General features: G+C 38.1%; 1 protein-coding gene and 1 long non-coding RNA gene across 12 annotated transcripts in view; one reads left to right on the forward strand and one right to left on the reverse strand.

Moving 5' to 3' along the window:
- The window catches only part of LOC115840211 (uncharacterized), a 50519-nt gene that overhangs the window by 20233 nt on the left and 6966 nt on the right, over nucleotides 1-23320 (forward strand). For 2 of the 4 annotated variants that reach the window (XR_009564362.1, XR_009564363.1), the window contains 3 exons: nucleotides 5914-8720; nucleotides 14149-14191; nucleotides 14518-14634. This is a non-coding gene — a long non-coding RNA (uncharacterized lncRNA). The remainder of the gene's footprint in view (nucleotides 1-5913; nucleotides 8721-14148; nucleotides 14192-14517; nucleotides 14635-23320) is intronic. The other 2 variants (XR_009564365.1, XR_009564364.1) reach the window with 2 other exon arrangements.
- Nucleotides 7961-23320, reverse strand: part of FRMD3 (FERM domain containing 3) — a 314195-nt gene continuing 298835 nt past the window's right edge. For 7 of the 8 annotated variants that reach the window (XM_060301071.2, XM_030832772.3, XM_060301073.2 and 4 more), the window contains one exon: nucleotides 12311-13441. In XM_060301071.2, the coding sequence (XP_060157054.1) occupies nucleotides 12843-13441 (599 nt within the window). In that variant the 3' untranslated portion in view covers nucleotides 12311-12842. Of the gene's footprint in view, nucleotides 8179-12310; nucleotides 13442-23320 lie in introns of those variants that run through there. The other variant, XM_060301068.2, reaches the window with a different exon arrangement.

Here is a 23320-nt window from a genome sequence, read left to right on the forward strand (position 1 = left end):
TGAGCCTACACTGACACATCATAATCACCCAAAGTCCATAGTTTATGTTATGGTTCACTCTTTGTGGTGCACATTCTATGGGTTTGGATAATAGTATAATGACATGTATCCATTATTGTGGTATCATACAGAGTATTTTCACTGCTCTAAAAATTTTCTCTACTCCACTTATTCATCACTCCCTCCCAAACCGTTGCAACCACTGATCTTTTTTACTGTCTCAATAGTTTGGCCTTTTTTAGAATATCATATAATAATCATACAGTACATAGCCTTTTTAGACTGACTCCTTTCACTTAGGAGTATGCATTTAAGTTTTATACATGTATTTTCATGGCTTGTTAGACCATTTTTTTTAGTGCTGAATAATAATATTCCATTGTCAGGATGTACCACAGTTTATTTATCCATTAACCTAAGGACATCATGGTTGCTACCAAGTTTTGGCAATTATGCATAAATCTGCTGTAAACATATATGTGCAGGGTTTTGTGTGGACCTAAGTTTTTAACAACCTTGGGTGAATACCAAGGAATCAGATTGCTGAATTATATGGTAAGAACATGTTTGGTTTTGTTAGACACTGAAAAACTGTCTTCCAAAGTGGCTGTACCATTTTGCATTCCCACCAGCAATGAATGAGAGTCCCTGTTGCTACAAATCCTTGTCAGCAATTGGTTTTGTCAGTATTCTGGATTTTGGCCATTCAAATAGGTGTGCATTGATATTTCATTGTTTTAATATGCATTTCACTTATGATTTATGATGTGAAGCATCTTTTTATGATTATTTGTAATCTGTGTATATTCTTTGGTTAGGTGTCTCTTAAGGTCTTTGACCCATTTTTTTAAACAGGTTGTTTATTTTCTTATTGCCGAGATTTAAGAGTTTTTTGTATATTTTGGATAACAGTTCCTTATCAGATGTGTCTTTTTCAAATATTTTCTCCCAGTTTGTGGCCTTTTATTCTCTTTACAATGTCTTTCTCAGCAGAAGTTCTTAACTTTAATGACATATAGCTTATCAATTCTATTTTTTCCTGGATTGTGCCTTTGGTGTTGTATCTAAAAAGTCATCCCTATACCCAATTTCATTTAGGTTTTCTCCTATGTTATCTTCTAGGAGTCTTATAGTTTGGTGTTTTATATTTACGTCTGTGGTCCATTTTGAGTTAATTAATTAATTAATTAATTTGGCTGCACTGTGCAGCTTGTGGGATCTTAATTCCTCGACCAGGGATTGAACCTTCGCCCTCAGCAGGGAAAGTGCGGAGTCCTAACACTTGGACCACCAGGGAATTCCCAATTTTTAAAAATGTATTTTATTAAAGTATAGTTGATTTATATTTTGAGTTAATTTTTGTAAAGAGTTTAAATTCTCTGCCTCAATTCTTTTTTTTGTTTACAAGTGGATGATGTCCTGTTGTTTCAGCACTATTTGTTGAAAAGACTATCTTTGCTCTATTGTATTGTCTTAGGACCTTTGTCAAAGATAAGTTTTACTAAATTTATTTGGGTCTATTTTGGGGCTCTCTGTTCTGTTCCATTAATCTGTTTGTGTATTCTTTCACCAATACCACACAGTCTTGATTACCATAGCTTTATAGTAAGACTTGAACTCAGGTAGTATCAGTCAGCCAACTTTGTTCTTTTCCTCCAATATTGTATTGCCTATTCTGGGTCTTTTTTCTCTCCGTATAAACTTCAGAATCAGTTTGTCAATATCATAAAATAACTTGCTGGGATTTTCATTGCTATTGCATTGAATCTATAGATCAAGTTGGTAAGAATTGACACCTTGACAATATTGAGTGTTCCTATCCATAAACATGGAATATCTCCATTTATTTAAGTTGTTATTTGATTCCATTCATCAGAATTTGTAGTTTTCCTCATATAGATCTTGTACATACTTTGTTATATTTATACCTAAGTATTTTATTTGGAGGAGTGATAATGTAAATGGTATTATATTTTTAGTTTCAAATTCCACTTGTCCATTGCTGATATATAGGAAAGAAATCAACTTGTATATAAACCTTGTATCCTGTTTTCTTGCTCTATTTGCCTATTACTTCCAAAAGATGTTTTTGTCATTCTTTAGGATTTTTACGCAGACAGTCATGTCATCTGAGAACAAAGACAATTTTATGTCTTCCTTCCCAATCTCTATACATTTTTTTTCCTTTCCACGTCTTATAGCATTAGCTAGAACTGCCAGTTTGATGTTGAAAAGGAGTGCTGAGAGGGGATAATCTTGCCTAGTACCTGTTCTTAGTGGGAAAGCTTCAAATTTCTCACCATTACATGTAATGTTAGTTATAGATTCTTTATAGATATTCTTTATCAAGTTGAGGAAGTTCCCCTCTATTTCTATCATTAATGAGTGTTGAATTTTGTCAAATTTTTTTCTCAATCTATTAATATGATTATGTAATTTTTCTTTTTTAGCCTATTGATGTGATAGATTACATTAACTGATTTTGGATGTTGAGCCAGCTTTGCATACTGGGGATAAACCCCCCTTAGTCATGGTATATAATTGTTTTTATCCATTGTTGCATTAAGTTTGCTAATATTTTGTTGATTTTTATATCTGTGCTCATGAGAGATATTGGTGTGTAGTTTTCTTACAATATCTTTGGTTTTAGTCTCAGGGTGTTGCTGACCTCATAAAATGATTTGGGAGGTATTCCCTTTGCTTCTAAACTCTGAGAGAGATTGTAGAGAATTGGTACAATTTCTTCATTACAGTTTTGGTAGAATTCACCAGTGAACCTATCTGGGCCAGGTGCTTTCTGTTTTGAAAGGTGATTTTACTTATTTGATTTCTTTAATAGACATAGGCCTACTCAGATTATCTATTATATTCTTTTGTGACTTTTAGCAGATTTCTTTCAAGAAATTTGTCTGTTTCATCTACTTTAATTTGTGGGCACAGTGTTGTTCATAGTATTCCTTCATTATCTTTTTAATGTCCATGAGATCTGTGATGATGTCCCCTTTCCATTTCTGATATTGGTAATTTGTGTCTTCTCTCTTCTGCTCTTTTTTTTTTTTTTTTTTTGCAGTACGCGGGCCTCTCACTGTTGTGGCCTCTTCCGTTGCGGAGCACAGGCTCCGGATGCGCATGCTCAGTGGCCATGGCTCACGGGCCCAGCCGCTCCGTGTCATGTGGGATCCTCCCGGGCCGGGGCACGAACCCGCATCCCCTGCATCAGCAGGCAGACTCTCAACCACTGCGCCACCAGGGAAGCCCTCTTCCCGCTCTTTTTTTTAGTTAGCCTGGCTAGAAGCTTACCAATTTTATTGATTCCTTTCAAAGAATCAGCTTTTGGTTTCATTGATTCAACTAGCTATTATTTCAATTTTATTTAAAGGAAATAATTGGTAATGATCTGACCTGCAGAAGGATTTGTCACACTGTCATTTGGATCATTTACTTTCTCACACAGAAATGTACAAGAAAAGGCTTTACCAAATCCTAGATGCTGAGTTTTAATTTTTACCCATTCTCTTTCAGTTAGAGCCACCTTATTTAACCCAGTCTAATCACCAAAGTTTGAGAAAATAAAAATATTAACAAAAAGATAGCTCCCCACTTCTTATCTTTATAAAGAAAGAAGAATTCTTTTCTGTAAGATAGACTCTTTATCAGTTAAATGGTTTTAAATTCTTCAAAGAAGGAAAAATTAGCCATATGCATTTGACTTTCACACTTAAATCTTCAGTTCTAGTCATTAAAGGATTCTCTTCCAGTGTTCCCTCCCTCCATTCTTTTAACACAGTCAAGGTCAGTGACATAATTTGCAGGGCCCAGTGTAAAAGTTATAACGTGGAGCCCCTTTTTCAAAATACAGGGGGAAAGTGCAGTTAAAGGTACAAAATATAAAGGTTTTTCTTTTGAAAATATTTTATTATAAAACATGAAAGAGTAATAGTGATAGATGAGTAATAACATTTATGTTACAACAAGTAATGTCACAAATTGCAAAAAACAATAGTTTGGTGCCATGATTTTGTATAATACAATAGATAATGATACTCTATTATATCTATATATCAATATAGATATATCTTGATTGATCGTAACATAATTTTTTAGGTTTCACTTTTCTGCAAATTCATTTATTAGGCCATTAAAACTTCTTCTAGCAACTTCATTTTCAATTGGTATAATTGAAAGTAACATCAGTCACTCTAAACAAATAATTTTTGATAATTTTTAATTTTGAAAAGCATCTCTGTTGATGCAACTGTTATTGGTAATTTTAAGAGTATTTCATAGGCTGTAACATTAGAATAAAGTTATCAATTATTTTGAAATATAAATTCAAATATATCTTAGAACTGATGCTTCTTGTAGAAAATTTTTTCTAAAATGTTTTAACTCTTCTTACAAATCAGTTTTCTGTAATTCTGAATTTAGGTTTAAATGTTAATAAATATAATAGCATTTTACTGTTTCCTCTGACATTTCCTGTAACTTCTGGAGGTTGTACAAGAAGCTGAAAGTGGTTTCATGATTTGTATGGAATTTTAAATGCCTGTTGATTTCTAACACTGTATCTTCAATCACAAGGAAAAATAATGTTACAGTCATCTATTTGTTGATAATTGGTCCATGCAAGTTTTTATATGAAAATAGTGCCTTTTTCTGTGAAATGTGAGGATCTTTAAATTTAATTTCTATTTCCAAGCCTTTGGATATTTATTGTGCAATGTTGCAGTGGTTTTCAAAACCAGAGATTCTAAATTCTTTGAAGAATCCTAATTAGTCTCTGATATAGTTTATTGAAATATCCATGTGTCCACTTCATGTTGTAATTAGTTAATGACAAAGTGTACTGCCTAAGTGGTGGCAGATCTTGTCCCAGCGCTCAGACCACAGAGTTAATATCTGCACTGATGCAAGAAAAAAAATTATGTATGGTGACAGGTGTTAACCAGAATTATTGTGGTGATCATTTTGCAGTATGTACAAATATCAAATTATTATTTTGTACACCTGAAACAAACATAATGTTGTATGTCAATTATACCTCAGTTTAAAAAATTTAATTAAAAAAAGGAGGTAATAATAATAGTTCCTGGGACTTCCCTGGTGGTCCAGTGGTTAAGACTTCGCCTTCCAATGCAGGGGGTGTGGGTTCGAGCCTTGGTCAGGGGCTAAGATCCCACATGCCCTGTGGCCAAAAAACCGAAACATAAAACAGAAGCAATATTGTAACAAATTCAACAGGACTTTAAAATTCTTTTTAAAAATCTTAAAAAAAAATAATAGTTCCTACCTCATAGGATTATTGTGAGGATTAAATAAGTAACTAAAGTTTTTAGAAAAAAAAAATATCTGTGCAGATACTTCAGAGATGGGCTCCAGGGACTGATTGGCAAGCAGGCCCTCCACCACAGGTTACAGTGCTGTCCCTAGGGAACACCTCCTTTCTCCCAGGGCCAGCTTCCACTGGTGCGCAGAGTCCCTGCAGGGACCCCTGGGGTCTCAGACTGCCCAGTGTATGTGTGTGTGTGTGTATGCCTCGTGCTCAGACTAAACGCTCAGCATGCATGGTGCCCATTGTTGCCTGCCTGATCTCCTGCACATTTTGTTGTCCCATTGGACTACAGTTACGTAACACAGGTTCCAAGATATTATTATTAAGAATTTCAAGATGTGAGAGCAGGGCACTAAACAAAACCTTTGAGAGCAGGGCCTTGTCCAAGTTCACAGGTCACACATGTGTCCATGAAACCATTCCTGAATCCAGTAGTTCTCAGTCAGGGGTCATTTTGCCTATGAGGGTGGGCTACTTTGGGCTCTAATTACGTGAGATTCCAACTGAGCCCCTGAAAGCAAGAGTGACAAGATATATTAGCACGAAAAGTAGGCCCTAACCCTTCTTTTTGCACTCTCAAGCACAGGGATTGTCCAGTGGAACCTTCTGGGACACTCCAGTCCTGGGCAGTTCCTATAGCTGCTGTCAGCTGTACTTTCCTTCCCCAAGAGACTTGGACAACTTGAGTGATGGGAGACGGCGTGGTGACAATAACGGACATGGAAATTGCCAGGTAAGACTTTGTTGCTCAAGTAACAGTCTAAGGTGGGTCAGGTTTAGGGTGAGGTGTAGGGTGCTCTGCATCACAGTCATTCAAGGATCTAAGTTGCTGGCAGGTATCGACATCCAGTGGCACATAAAGGCTCACACACAGTCCAGGGCTTAGAAGTGCTACAGGTCACTTCCCATTCAAATTCCAATGGCCAGAATTCAGGAATACGACCATACCTACGTACATGAGGGCTGGGAAATGTAGTCTAATTCTGTGCACAGCATAAAGAAGAAATGGTTTTGGAGATCCCCTGCCAGCCTCTGCCACAAGAAATTTGCAACAATGGGAGATTTAGAGTGAAATGTATATAATGCCTCCCTAGCCCTTCTGAGACAGGCATGGTCCTTTGGGGCAGACTTCCCTGAGAGGCAGCTTTCTAGCTATGATTCCTTGGACTTGTTAATAGTGTTTGGTTCACGTTACAGCTGATGTTCTAGCAAGATCATGCATGGAGTATCCAGCATCAAGTAAGTGCAAAGCTGACTGACACTTCTCATTATAAATTAGCAAGTTGGTTTGGGCATAAATCAGTCTTGAGTGTACTTAGTGTGACCCTGTTGCTCATAGTTAAGCTGATCATCATCGCTGTGTATGTGCTGATCAGAAATGTCAAGCTCATGACTATGGAGGTAAAAGCAACCTTGAGATTATTCTAACTCTCTACCTGCTTCCCATTAAACAAGAAATTCAGCATTACAAATGGTAAACAAATTGAGTGTGTAGCATTAAATATTCAATGCCAGAAGGCTCATTTAAAATAATTTGTGTAATTTATCGTCTCACACCAAAACCCATGATACAATTACTTTTGGTGCCTTTTAATCTGATTCTTTATGGCAAGTAGTAGATCTATGACTATAGGGCAGTAATCCTTTCCTATTTCACCTTGTCAATATTTTAGAGGAAACGAGCTGGAAGAATTGTTGAAAGAGGGCACCTAGCGGATGAGGCAAAGCCCTACAGATAGAGTGTCTAGAAAAGTCCTAGTTAACACCCATTGCTGTGACATAGTCACTAAAAACACCCCCTTTCACTCTCAAAAAGAGTCCCGGTTTGGACAATAAATTATACATAAACCCTTAGAACCAGGGAGTAGTACCTCTCTGTGGCCACCACTGTTCAGGGTCTGGTTTGCAGCTTTACAGAACCAGCACAAGGGTTATCAGGACACTGAGGCTGATTGAGCATGGGAGCGAGCCGATTCACATCGAGGAAATGACAGGAGACTGATCCCTAAACCAGGATGCTGTGTTTTTAACTTATTACGAAGAATATAACTGCCAGAGTGGAAACCAATGTTCGTTTGTCAGTACGTTCCCTCCCTTGAAGTGTATAGTCTCCTTGGAAAGCTCAGAACTCTTGGAATTATCAAAATCATAATTCTTGTGGATGAGGAGATCAAGGTGAGCCATGTTAGCTGGAGGAACTACAGTAATTGGCAAGACAGGTTTTAATACTTGGTATCTACACAAAGCATATCCTGTGTCCTACTAAGGGTTTTCCTTTGCAACCAGGAAAGCGGCTTGGGTTCTCTTTCCAAAGAGATATTTGGGATCAGCATCAGCTACAGGTAAAGAAGAAGGATGTGTGGTTCCAAGCAATCCTCTGTTCTTTTCTAATATTATGTCCCAAGTTCCCTCACCCATCTACAAGGGCTGTCAGGGCCGATGTCAGTGGCAGACATCCTCTGATGCCTGAGGTTCAGCCGGGAGCAGCCTCCCCGACTCCTTCCTCGCTTGCAACACTGGAAGTGACAGATCTAAACAGTCTTGCGTGTACTTAGTGTGAATCCTGCACCACTCCCCATCTCATGCCCCACTTCCCCATAGACAACAGACACATGGCCAGAAGAGGATTAAAATCGGCTTTATTGATGAATTGAAGAGCACAGCTGGGATCTGAGGCCCAAGCGAGGCTTCTTTCATCCTCTCTGAAGTGGTGACAGCTGAGGGCAGTGGGTGGGGCTCACCAAACTTACCCACCCTGCCACAGACCGAGGCTGGAACGTGGAGAGCTGAGTCCTGGGTGGGCCCACCACAGGCAGGTCCTGCTGGGTCTGTTTACGGCATGGAGACTGGAAGCCCAAAAGCAGGTCCAAGAGAAAGAGAGAGAGAGAGAGAGAGAAGCAGGAGGACAAGTAAGCAGGGTCCTTTAGCACATTATCTCCACCCAGTAGAGAAAGGCGGCCCCAAGAGTCTCAAGTTCATCAGCCACAACCATCCCGAGGTCACCCAGGTGGAAGCTTCTCCCCAGTCCTTTCCTTCCAAGCTGAAATGTAGTTAGGAGAGCTTTACCCTAATCGGCTGAGCAAGGAGTGTATGAATAAGGAAAAGGGTTTCTCCCACGAGGTGAGGCTGGGTTAGGAGCCTGGGCTGCTCAGTGAACAAGTGGCCAAAGGCCATTTTGTGTGAGCCTCCCAGTGTGCAGCCACTAACACAAACAGGTGCTGGCTCGGGACTGACTCCTGATACCTCACACCTGAACACTGACCACTGGATTCCTTTTCTTTCCTGTGCTCTGGAGCTCAGACCCCTGAGGACTGCTGAGGAAGAACTTGACAGACTTCGCCCACCCGCCAACCCCCGGATGGGTGAAATGGATGAAGGCGATCAAAAGGTACAAATTCCTAATTTTAAGATGCATAAGTCCTGGGGATGTAATACACAGCTTGGTGACTCTGTTAACGATTCTGTATCGTATGTCTGCAAGTTACTAAGAGTCAGCAATCTTAAAAGTTCTCATCACAAGAAAAAAAAAATTTAACTACGTGAGGTGATGGACATTGACTAAACTTATTATGGTAATCATTTTGCAATATATACGTATATCAAATCATTATGTTGTATATCTAAAAATAATATACTGGTATATGTCAATTATATCTCGATAAAACTGAAAAGAAAAAAAAAAACTTGACTAGGCCACCACAGCTAGGGTACAATTCAGCTGGACACCTATGGTGTTCCTGTAGTAAAGAAAGTCCCTTTTATTCCATTCAGAGTAACTAACAGCTTCTGATTTAACTGTTAGGTGTGGAGTTGTTAGCTATGGGCCAAAGCAAAGTGGAGGTCCTTTTAGGCCATGCATGGAGGGGATGACAGGAGTAGAATAGCAAGATTCTTCCAGGGCCCGTGAACAGATAGAAGTTGAATGGCAAAGTTGCAGAGCTGAGTCTGAGGTAGCTCTCTTTGGCACAGGAAGTGAGAACATACTAACTGCTGCACTCTGAAATCCTTCCTCCTGCCTGCCATACAGAACACCCCTTTTCTGGTTTTTTTTTCTGTGCTTTTCTATTTCTTTCTATCTTGATGCCCCTAATTAAACTACAGCTGTCTTTTATATTTGGGTGCGTTTCTAGTGCACTCAATAGTTTTCCTTTGAGCCTGGGTGACTTCTGCAAAGGAAGGGTTAATCGCATCCATTACCTGTGATTTTTTTTTTTTTTCCCCTACTATCACCATTCAAGGGTGACCTCATTTCATGGTAGCAGATGGCACCTTTCTGTAGTTTCCAATGGACTATTTATACAACTTCACTTTGAATAAAACTAAATGATTGCAGAAACATTTTTCCCCAGAGTATTTTTTATTAGGGATTCCTGCCACCATATTAACATATAAAACAATCTGGATGTTGACACAGAAATGCAAATTTCACTATACAAAGGCTCCAATCACAGGTAACATGGCCCCCAACTCTCTAGTATTTCAATGAAATCAATTCATTTTGACTTCTTCAGAGTTGTCTTTATAAATAGTAGACAAACCACAAAATATATTCCAGATACATAACATTTTACAATATGTTCCAAGCACGGACAGAAATACACGATACTTCACCTACGTTTTTTTCATGATCCAACTTGCATTAGCACTAAAGACAAGATTGTGTGTGTATATGTATTTGCCATATGTGTGTGTGTATAAAACCACAAATGTACACAAATGGTAGTTTTCATGGAAAACTGAAACCTTTGAGACTGTGGGTTTTATCCACTATGATGTCTGAGAGGGAAAAGGAATAACATGTCACAAATTCCTCAACTGGAGAAAAACAACTATGTATGAAGGGCATATCAGTTGTGTGTATACAAATACACACATATATACAGATTCATATATAAACACATATACCAATAATATGGAATATACATATACTCACACACTTGCTTTGAGTTCTGTATCTTACTGTATTATATATTCTCCATCTTTGGAAGCAGTCTCTTCCTCATTTGATTCAGGCAACTGGTGACTGTCTTCTAAGAAAACTTAAGCAGATATTTCAAAAGACTCTGATTCTATCCCTACAAAATGGCATTTCGGGATCCAAGTTTTACTTTTGGTAGCTATTGTTTAAATTCTGCAGACCCTATCCTCTCAACTCTTTCACTTAAAAACATTTCTATTCAATACTGAAGTTTTTGCCTAAGAGAAAGAGATGTTAGCTAGAAACGTTAAAATTATATATTTAATATTCCTTACTATAAAGCTGCTTGGCTGGACTATGTGATACTTATTGTGTCAGTATTTTTCAATGTTTTATGATGGCTAATATATTAATTCCCTAGTTTAAAAAATATTATTTAATATTAGTGTAAAATGGCAAGGGCTAGATGATTTGTTATGGTTAGAACTTCAAAGAAAATGATTTGAAGCATGATTAGAAGAGGGAACTAATTTTGTGCAGACTACACTGGAGTACCCTTATGTAAGAAAGTATGACTGTAAGTCATAAACAAGGGGGGAAAAAATCTTCAGCTTCAAAGGAGGCCATTTGCAAACTTTCCAAATAACCTATAGAAAATATACTTCTACCTTGGTATCGAATTTCAGGTATCAAATATTCTTTATTAAAAAGCAAAATCAATCACTCAATGCACAAGAAAGAACATGCTATAAACTTAATAGCAAATTATACTATAGTTTGCTCAACTGAAGGCTTCATGAGCTGACTTTTAAAACTTATTTACAAAATTAAATGTCTAATAAAGCACTTAGATCTCCATGAATGAGTCATACTGGAATGGCCAATTTGGAGATTATGTTAATGATAGACTTGGAGTTAGGGAGAGATTATAGGCAGCCCAATCCCTTTGAAAATATTCCATGCCTTCATTTACAATCTATGGAGAAATCCCTATGCTCTATGCCCTAAGCTCCATACTCTTTTCTTTCACGGTGTTGGTAAGTACTGTGCATGGAAAGCCTCAGAACCTTTCTGTCATGGATTTAATGGTATGAAGGAAGGTACTAGAGCATTTGTCCCACCTACTGTCTAGTTAGGGAGTCATTTCACTACTTCACCCAAGCTGAAACGGTATATTATCTAATGAGTTGAGTCCCTTCCACTTTCTTAATGAGAGCCCCAATTATGAATGAGTTAAAATCTTAAGGAAACCAGGAAAGGAAAAGAGTATAATGACCGCCACAAAGAACGATCATAGGCATTTATCAAAAAGCCAAAATCCATTCTCTTCACACTCTTTCTCACTCTTTTTCTCTCTCTTTCTCACACACACACACACACACACACCTTTTAAAGTTTCTTCCACAGAATCTCAATGAATGGCATGAGCGACCAAAAAACGTGCCTTCAAGTTTCTCCACTTTTATTTAGATCCACTTAAACATATTCATGTCAACTTGGACAGTGAGTATACTGTTCTTTACATCATCCAATACCTTGCATCACCATCACTTTCATAAAATAGATCATTTGTCTACCATCACTTGCCTGCCAGCCTCACCAGAACTCTTGTTTTGCAACAACTTACCAGTTGTCCAATTCCCATCTGCTTCCACTCTTGGGTTAATGTACAATAATATGCAATTAACTAGCATCTCCTTTAAACTTCTTTCCTTTAAAGTTTCACTTTATTTTAAAAACATTCTATTTCCAGAACCAAAATATATGGACAGGATGCAAATGAAAGTAACAAATCATCTTGTCCAAATACTTTGAAAAATGGACCCTGTGTCCACTTGATGCTCTCAATTTCTACTTCCTCCAGTTCCATCATCCGTTTCAGAAGCTTACTTTCTACAGTGTTTTTCTACCTATTTTCTATCTCATATGCAGGTAACAACAAATTATGTTCAGCCAAAAATAGTTTAAAAAACAAACCAGTGCCAAAACATTAAAAAATTCCTGACATACCCTTTGTGCATTAGCCTTACAATCTGTACACTTAAATAACTCCAGGAGGCTTCTTTTTTTTTTTTTTTTGCTAAAAATTTACCAAAATATTTTGAACACATAAAAATATTTTTAAAAAAACAAAAACAAAAGCCCAGCATAAATTTAGTTGTATAGGCATTGGTTAGAGAACATTGTTTTCGCTAAGGATTATATTCAAAAAAGTTTCTCTTGGGTTTTTACTAAAACTCGGATTCTGAACCTCATAGCTTATAATGGTGTTAACTATTAAAAAAGGAGGAAATCTAATTCAGCTCAATTTATTATAATAGATAAAGAGTATGTCTGTACTATAATAAAAAATAAACATATTTTTGGTTATTTAGAGGCCATCTTCCTGACCTGTAACTAAAATAACTGTATTTGATTTAAACTTATTTACTTGCAGTGAATTATGGAAAGCTAACTTAAAGGTCTGAATAATCAGTTATGAGTAAAGAACACCTGTTGATGGTCCTGTGACCATTCAGAACAAGGCCTTTGCTGAAAGAAAAAGAAATCACTAGTATTGAATATAGCCCTTAGTCATATGAGATATGAGCTTTATGAGCAACCCAGCATGTAAAGAACGAGGTTGACTTTGCCAGCCACCCACTCCTTGAGAGGACAGTAGTATTCATAGTGAAACTGCTCAAACTCGGGCGTCTGGCGGATTTCACATAAGAAGGAGAGATCAATACCTGACTCCAAAAGGAGGAGGAGCAGGGGGAATACAAAGAGCAGCAGGCCCAGGCCCACCACAAGGAGCCGGGAAAAACTCTTGACCAGTGGGTTCACCCGAATATGGCCACTCAGAATGTCATAGCTCCATGACAAAGCTTGGTGAGCCTCCTTCAGCTCTTCTTCTTCGGCCATTAAAAAGGCGTTTTCATCTGCTTCTAGTTCCTCAAACGAATCTGTGTCTTCTTTTTCCAACTCCAGCCTAGATGGACAGTCAAAGAGCATGTCAATCTCATCATCATCAATGGGGGTAGGGAGCAGGCTGGCACTTGGGTTGTATGCCAGTTCAGAGATGGTCAAGGGCTCTTCTTTTATTTTATCTTCCTCTTCACTTGAGGGCTCTTCATACTCATGGGATTCCTTTACTGGTGAGCTGGAGGTCAAGGGGGCAGAAATGTCATCTTCTTTGGGCAATGGAACACCTGTAAAGAGACATATTTTTCTTAATTTTAAATTTCAAGTTTTCTTCTTCCACAAAAATCTGTAAATGGAAACAAACCAAAACTAACTAATGAATGGAAATTAGGGAATCCATGAAATTGTTCTGTGGAATCCTGACTTTTAACAAAGTCATTTTTAGTATAGATCCTATACCATAAGTTCTAAGGTCAACGTGTTAAACCCAAGATAACCAAAATAGCTCAAATGGTTGGCAGTATTTACAATATTTACATGCGCAATTATGGTCTGAAAACCCCCAACTTTGGTCATGTTTACAAGAACAAAATGACAAGAAATCACTATTATAATTTTGAGTAGTGTCTTTTGGAAGTCAACACTGTCATCCAACAAAGTATTGTAGTAAAATTAGTCTACTATCTAATGGGATATTATGTTATGTATTTTTTCTAGTCTTCATTCTAGGCACAATTTTGTGGTTTCTCGTTTCATATAACTGCAATCATATCTGTATGAACAAATTTACATCTTGTTCCTTTAACATTTTAACTTAGACATTTTCTCTGTTGACATAAACTCCCACTGGCATTTATAATGGTTGCCAAATTTTCTACTTAGTTAATACAATAATAGTTGCCTATTGACAAACATTTAGATTGCTTTACAGTTGTGAAAAAAGAATGCTATGAGACATCTTTACATATACAGCCTTTATCACCTCTTGTTTCAGCTCACTGGACAGATGTCTGAAAGAAAAATTGCTTGGTCAAAAGGTATGGACATTATTTCTTAACCTTTATTGGGGGAGAGGTATTTCTCAACCCTTCATTTTATAGATGGGAAACCCTTCAAATAGCAGGCCTAAGGCCAGTTCTCCTAATTTTGAGCCTTGGGTTCTTAGTAGGAAAGGTAGAATCAAAGAAATTTTCCCCGGGAGGGATGTACAGTATAATACCAAATTGGTAGCCAAGTACATCAGGTAACTGTAAGCCTGCTTTTAATGAATGCATTTCAGTATTTTCCTCTCTTCAAGATGTACAGGAAGTGATGTCACCAAGATGCCAACATCGGTTGTTCCTGACTTCTCTTCCCCTCACAGGAAGAACAACTAACAACCATTCACGGACAAGACATCACTGAGAAAATCCTAAAACATGGAAGTGAGGCTGAAGTACCCTCTTGTACCACAGAGACCAAGACAGACTGCATTGGGAGGGTAAGAGGAATGGCTATGCTGATCACACTGCTTCTCCCCTAGGCTGGCACAACATCACACTGAGAGATCTCTTCAGAGACTCCAGTTCCTTCAGTGGGAAAAGAGAGCCAGGGGTGACATCCAGCTCCCCGCCTAGCATTGTGGGTCACTTCATGGGAGCCCTTACTCTGTATTTCACCCCCCAGTATCACAGGGGAATCTGTGGGGCTCAACCACTGGGAATTCATGATGGAGAAGGCGGGGGGGCTTCCAACAGTCAGCACTCAGATCTTGGCAGACTGAGTTCCTACCTGCAGAGCCAAGTACTAGTCCCAACCAGTGGCTGTGCTCATATGCAGAATCTAGTTGGTGGTGCATCTAACCAGGGAAAGGACTGCCAGATTCAGATCCTCAGAGGAGGAGTTTTGACAGCCCTGGAGCCTGGTCTACTCACACCCAGGCAGAAGAACTGAGTCATAACCCCACCCACTGTGGATCCTAGATCCCTGTCCCTTCCAACCAGAAAGACTGTTTGGGAAAATTTGGGAGTTACCTGAAGTGGGCTCTCCCAGTCCTACCCAGGCAGGAGGGCTGAGTCATAGCTCCATCTGACAGGAAGGGCTGGTAAGAACACCTGGAAGCTGCATTATCCAGCCACACTGGAGCTGAGAGGTGGGCAGGCAGAGCTGATTGCTTTTAGAGCAAAGCAAGTGGTCCAGTTTGGCCATGGAACTTGGGGCCTGGATCAGATTGATTGAAGACCACAAACAGAGTGGCCTAGGAGCTGCTTCTCCCACTGTGCCTAAATTAGCTTACGTAGGGAAACTAAGTCATAGCCCGACTCATTGCTGAATACAGCCTTCAGCTTATCTGACCAGGGAACCTTACCAGAGAACACAGAAAGCTGTGTAGCCCATCCAACAGGCCTGCCTAACAGTGGCATTTGAACCAAAAGTATAGCCCATGGCTTCCCCTGTCTGCAGAGCAAAACTGGTAGTCTCACCTGACCAGGATATCCAGTAAACACTCTTGCCTGACTTGGGTCCCCAAACAATGAGCCATGCAGGCCCTGGGTCCCATCCTGTTGCCCTACCAGGGTAGGGAAGTTAATTTATAGCCCCATTTACTGCTGAGTATAGTTCCTAGTCCCGACCATCTAGTAAGCCTGACCAGAAAATCCAGACAAAAGAGCCTAAACTATAGCCTCAGTTGGGCATGGAATGAAGCCCTCAGTCCTATCCAGCTGTTCTCAGCCAGTGGCACACACCCCCATCCACAATCTCAGAGCTTAAACAGTTGCCTTGCCCCAAAATAGACCCTCATAGCAGGTCTCACCTGCCCAAGGATGCTAATAGCAGACACCAGAAACCCAAACTGAGCTGGCTGATGAATCCAAAGCAAATCTGCAAAATCTGGAAGAGGAGACCATTTACTCAAATGCACAAATACCAGCGTAAGGAATCAAGGACCATGAAAAATCAGATAAATATGACAACAACACTAAAGGAAACTAAAAGAGCACTAATAACCCTAAAGAAATGGAGATCTATGAACTGTCAAAGAATTCAGAAAAATCCTCTTAAAGAAGTTTAGTGAACTACAAGAACACTGACAACTAAACAAAATTAGGAAAGCAATGAATGAGCAAAATGAGAAGTTCAACAAAGAAACAGAAACCATTTTTAAAAACCAAACAAATCCTAGAGCTGAAAAATATAATAACTGAAATGAAGAAATCAGTAGAGATCTTCAAAAGAAGACTCAACCAGGCAGAAGAAAGAATCAGTGACCTGGAAGATAGGATATTTGAAATTATCCAGTCAGAGAAGCAAAAAGAAAAAAGAATGAAAAAAAGTGAAGCCAGCCTCAGCCCATAGGACTTAACAGGACACAATGAAAAGAAACAATATTAGTATTAAAGGAATTCCAAAAAGAGAAGAGAAAAAGGACAGAAAATATATTAAAGAAAGACAGTAATGGCTGAAAACTTCCCAAACCTGGGAAGAGAAAGAGACATCAAGAGGCCCAAAGGATCCCAAATAGGTTGAACTCAAAAAGGGCTCTACTGAGACATAAATATAAATTGTCAAGAGTCAAAGACAAAAGAATTTTAAAACCAGCAAGAGAAAAAAGTTAATGTAAGGGTGCACCCATAAGACTACTGGCAGATTTCTCAACAGAAACTTTTCAGGCCAGAAGCTAATAGCATGACATATTCAAAATTTTGAAAGAAAGAAACTGTCAACCAAGAATGCTATACCTGGCGAAGCTGTCCTTCAGACATGGAGGGATAAAGACTTTCCCAAACAAAAACTGAAGGAATTCATCACCATTAGACCTACCTTACAAGAAATGCTAAAGGGAGTCTGTTAAGTGGAAAGGACACTAATTAACATCATAAAAAGCAAGAAGGCAGTGTAAAACTCACTGGTATTATAGTCAAAGTTAGATTCTGTACGGTAATGCTGGTGCTCAATTCACTTACAAATCTAGTTTACAAGTTAAAAAACAAATGTAAAAATAACCATACCTACAATAATCTGTTATTAGTTATACAATAACAAAAGCAAGTTGTAATATCAATAACCTAAAATGTGAGGTGGAGGAGAAGTAAAAGTGTAAAGCTCAGGGATTGTATTGAAGTTAAGTTGTTATTAGCTTAAACTGGAGTGTTACAATTTTAAGATATTTTTATGTAAGCTTCACGGTAACCACAAGGGAAAAACCTGTAGTAATTACAAAAGGAACATGATAAGGAAGTCAAAGCATACTGATACCACAAAACATCAAAATAAGAAACAGCACGGTAAGAAACAAGGAACAATGGATCTACAAAACAGCCAGACAGTAAGTAAAAAAATGGCAATCGTAAGCTCTTTTTTTTAAATTAATAATTTAAACATAAATGGATTACATTTTCCAATCAAAAGACATAGAATGGCTGAATAAATTAAAAAAACAACATCCAATGATATGCTGCCTACAAGAAACTCACTTTAGACATAAAGACACACATAGACTGAGAGTGAAGGGATGGAAAACTATATTTCAAGCAAATGGCAAAAAAAAAAGCAGAGGTAGCAATACTTACATCAGACAAAATAGAGAATGGACTTGATACAGGGAGGGGGAAGGGTAAGCTGGGACAAAGAGAGAGTGGCATGGACATATATACACTACCAAACGTAAAACAGATAGCTAGTGGGAAGCAGCCGCATAGCACAGGGAGATCAGCTCAGTGCTTTGTGACTGCCTAGAGGGGTGGGATAGAGAGGGTGGGAGGGAGGGGGATGAAAGAGGGAAGAGATATGGGGCCATATGTATATGTATAACTGATTGACTTTGTTATAAAGCAGAAACTAACACACGCCACTGTAAAGCAACTATACTCCACTAAAGATGTTAAAAAAAAAGACTGTAAACTAAAAATGGTAAAAATATACAAAGAAGGTAATGATAAAGGAGTCACTACATCAAAAAGATACAATTGTAAATATTTATGTGCCCAACATTGGTGCACCCAAATACATAAATCAAAATCTAACCCAGCTAAAAGGAGACATAAACAGCAATACGATAACAGTGGGGACTTGAATACTCCACTCACAACAATGAACAGATCATCCAGACAGAATCAATAAGGAAACAGCAGATTTGAGCAACACTGTGATCAAATGGATCTAACAGACATATAGAGAACATTCTATCTGACAACAGCAAAATATACATTCTTCTCAAGTGCACGTGGAACATTTTCTAGGAAAGACCATATGTTAGGCCATAAAATAAATCTTAGCAAATTTAAGAAGATTGAAATAATACTGAGTACGTTCTCTGACCACAATGGTGTGAAACTAGAAATCAATAAGAGAAAAACTGGAAAGTTCATGCATAATGGAAATTAAACAATCTCCTGAACCAATGGATTCAAGAAGAAATTAACAAGGAAATAAAGTATCTTGAGAAACAAAAATGGAGATACAACATACCAAAACTTACGGGATGCAGCAAAAGCAGTTCTAAGAGGGAACTTCATAGCAATAAATGCCTACATTAAGAAGCAAGAAAGATAAAAAACCCTAACTCTATGCCTTAAGGAACTAGAAAATGGTGGTCAAACTGAGCCCAAAGTTAGCAGAAGAAAGGAAAAACTAAACATTAGAGCAGAAATAAAATAGAGAACAGGAAAATAGGAAAGATTAACCAAACTAAGAGTTGGTTCTTTGAAAAGATAAACAGAATTGACAAAATTTTAGCTAGACTAACCAAGGAAAAAAGAGAGGACGCAAATTAACAAAATTATAAATGAAGAAACATTACAACTGATACCACAGAAATACAAAGGATCATAAAAGGCTACTATGAACAAATATACACCAACAAACTGGACAACCTAGAGAAAATGGAAAAATTCTCAGAAACATACAAACTACCAAGACTGAAACAAGAAGAAATAGAAAGTCTGAATCAACTAATTACTAGTAAGGAGATTGAATTGGTAATCAAAAATCTCCCAGTGAAGAAAAGCCAAGGACCAGATGGCTTCACTGGTGAATTTTAAAGAATTAACACCAATCCTTCTCAACTCTTCCAAAAATATCAAAGTGGAGGGAACACTCCCAGTCTTATTTTGTGAGGCCAGCATTACCCTGATACCAAAGCCAGAAAGGACACTATTAGAAAACTACAGACCAACATGCCTGATGAGTATAGATGCAGAAATTCTTAATACTAGAAAACTAAATCCAGCAGCACATTAAAAGAATCATTTACTAGACTTCCGGGAAGATGGCGGAAGAGTAAGATGCAGAGATCACCTTCCTCCCCACAGATACACCAGAAATACATCTACACGTGGAACAACTCCTACAGAACACCTACTGAACGCTGGCAGAAGACCTCAGACCTCCCAAAAGCCGTGTGGATGAAAGGCTCTTGGTGCTGCAGCCAGGAGTTAGTGCTGTGCCTCTGAGGTGGGAGAGCCAACTTCAGGACACTGGTCCACAAGAGACCTCCCAGCTCCACATAATATTAAATGGCAAAAATCTCCCAGAGATCTCCATCTCAACACCAGTACCCAGCTTCACTCAACGACCAGCAAGCTACAGTGCTGGGCATCCTATGCCAAACAACTAGCAAGACAGGAACACAACACCACCCATTAGCAGAGAGGCTGCCCCAAATCATAATAAGTCCACAGACACCCCAAACCACACCACCAGACGTGGACCTGCCCACCAGAAACACAAGATCCAGCCTCATCTACCAGAACACAGGCACTAGTCCCCTCCACCAGGAAGCCTACACAACCCACTGAACCAACCTTAGCCACTGGGGACAGACACTAAAAACAACAGGAACTGTGAACCTGCAGCCTGCAAAAAGAAGACCCCAAACACAGGAAAGATAAGCAAAATGAGAAGACAGAAAAACACACAGCAGATGAAGGATCAAGACAAAAACCCACCAGACGTAACAAATGAAGAGGAAACAGGCAGTCTACCTGAAAAAGAATTTAGAATAATGATAGTAAAGATGATTCAAAATCTTGGAAATAGAATAGACAAAATGCAAGAAACATTTAACAAGGATCTAGAAGAACAAAAGATGAAACAAACGAACAACACAATAAATGAAATGAAAAATACTCTGGATGGGATCAATAGCAGAATAACTGAGGCAGAAGAACGGATAAGTGACCTGGAAGATAAAATAGTGGAAATAACTACTGCACAGCAGAATAAAGAAAAAAGAATGAGAAGAACTGAGGACAGTCTCAGAGACCTCTGGGACAACATTAAATGCACCAACATTCGAATTATAGGGGTTCCAGAAGAAGAAGAGAAAAAGAAAGGGACTGAGAAAATATTTGAAGAGATTATAGTTGAAAAATTCCCTAATATGGGAAAGGAAATAGTTAATCAAGTCCAGGAAGCACAGAGAGTCCCATACAGGATAAATACAAGGAGAAATACGCCAAGACACATATTAATCAAACTGTCAAAAATTAAATACAAAGAAAGCATATTAAAATCAGCAAGGGAAAAACAACAAATAACACATAAGGGAATCCCCATAAGGGTAACAGCTGATCTTTAGGCAGAAACTCTGCAAGCCAGAAGGGACTGACAGGACATATTTAAAGTTATGAAGGAGAAAAACCTGCAACCACGATTACTCTACCCAGCAAGGATCTCATTCAGATTTGATGGAGAAATTAAAACCTTTACAGACAAGCAAAAGCTGAGAGTTCAGCACCACAAAACCATCTCTACAACAACTGCTAAAAGAACTTCTCTAGGCCAGAAACACAAGAGAAGGAAAAGAACTACAATAATGAACCCAAAACAATTAAGAAAACGGGAATGGGAACATACATATCAATAATTACCTTAAATGTAAATGGACTAAATGCTCCCACCAAAAGACACAGATTGGCTGATTGGATACAAAACAAGACCCATATATTTGCGGTCTACAAGAGATCCACTTCAGACCTAGAGACACATACAGACTGAAAGTAAGGGGATGGAAAAACATATTTCATGCAAATGGAAACCAAAAGAAAGCTGGAGTAGCAATTCTCATATCAGACAAAATAGACTTTAAAATAAAGACTATTAGACAAAGAAGGACACTACATAATGATCAAGGAATCAATCCAAGAAGAAGATATAACAATTGTAAATATTTATGCACCCAACCTAGGAGCACCTCAATACATAATGCAAATACTAACAGCCATAAAAGGGGAAATCGACAGTAACACATTCATAGTAGGGGACTTTAACACCCCACTTTCACCAATGGACAGATCATCCAAAATGAAAATAAATAAGGAAACACAAGCTTTAAATGAGACATTAAACAAGATGGACTTAATTGATATTTATAAGACATTCCATCCAAAAAAAAAATACACATTTTTCTCAAGTGCTCATGGAACATTCTCCAGGATACATCATATCTTGGGTCACAAATCAAGCCTTGGTAAATTTAAGAAAATTGAAATTGTATCAAGTATCTTTTCTGACCACAATGCTAGGAGACTAGGTATCAATTACAGGAAAAGATCTGTAAAAAATACAAACACATGGAGGCTAAACAATACACTACATAATAACGAAGTGATCACTGAAGAAATCAAAGAGGAAATAAAAAAATACCTAGAAACAAATGACAATGGAAAAACGATGACCCAAAATCTATGGCATGCAGCAAAAGCAGTTCTAAGAGGGAAGTTTATAGCAATACAGTCCTACCTTAAGAAACAGGAAACATCTCGAATAAACAACCTAGCCTTGCACCTAAAGCAATTAGAGAAAGAAGAACAAAAAACCGCAAAGTTAGCAGAAGGAAAGAAATCACAAACATCAGATCAGAATTAAATGAAAAAGAAAGGAAGGAAATGATAGCAAAGATCAATAAAACTAAAAGCTGGTTCTTTGAGAACATAAACAAAATTGATAAACCATTAGCCAGACTCATCAAGAAAAGAAGGGAGAAGACTCAAATCAATAGAATTAGAAATGAAAAAGAAGTAACAACTGACACTGCAGAAATACAAAACATCATGAGAGATTACTACAAGCAACTCTATGCCAATAAAATGGATAACCTGGAAGAAATGGACAAATTCTTAGAAAGGCACAACCTGCCGAGACTGAATCAGGAAGAAATAGAAAATATGAACAGACCAATCACAAGCACTGAAATTGAAACTGTGATTAAAAATCTTCCAACAAACAAAAGCCCAGGACCAGATGACTTCACAGGCGAATTCTATCAAACATGTAGAGAAGAGCTAACACCTATCCTTCTCAAACTCTTCCAAAATAGAGCAGAGGGAGGAACAGGCCCAAACTCATTCTACGAGGCCACCATCACCCTGATACCAAAACCAGACAAGGATGTCACAAAGAAAGAAAACTACAGACCAATATCACTGATGAACATAGATGCAAAAATCCTCAACAAAATACTAGCAAAGAGAATCCAACAGCACATTAAACGGATCATACACCATGATCAAGTGGGGTTTATTCCAGGAATTCAAGGATTCTTCAATATACGCAAATCAATCAATGTGATACACCATATTAACAAATTGAAGGAGGAAAACCATATGATCATCTCAGTAGATGCAGAGAAAGCTTTTAACAAAATTCAACACCCATTTATGATAAAAACCCTGCAGAAAGTAGGCATAGAGGGAACTTCCCTCAACATAATAAATGCCATATATGACAAACCCACAGCCAACATCGTCCTCAATGGTGAAAATCTGAAAGCATTTCCACTAAGATCAGGAGCAAGACAAGGTTGCCCACTCTCACCACTCTTATTCAACATACTTTTGCAAGTTTTAGCCACAGCAATCAGAGAAGAAAAGGAAATAAGAGGAATCCAAATCGGAAAAGAAGAAGGAAAGCTGTCACTATTTGCAGATGACATGATATTATACATAGAGAATCCTAAAGATGCTACCAGAAAACTACTAGAGCTAATCAATGAATTTGGTAAAGTAGCAGGATACCAAATTAATGCACAGAAATCTCTTGCATTCCTATACACTAATGATGAAAAATCTGAAAGTGAAATCAAGAAAACACTCCCATTTACCACTGCAACAAAAAGAATAAAATATCTAGGAATAAGCCTACCTAGGAGACAAAAGACCTGTATGCATAAAATTATAAGACACTGA

Source organism: Globicephala melas, chromosome 6 (assembly GCF_963455315.2).
Source record: "Globicephala melas chromosome 6, mGloMel1.2, whole genome shotgun sequence".
Taxonomy (NCBI): domain Eukaryota; kingdom Metazoa; phylum Chordata; class Mammalia; order Artiodactyla; family Delphinidae; genus Globicephala; species Globicephala melas.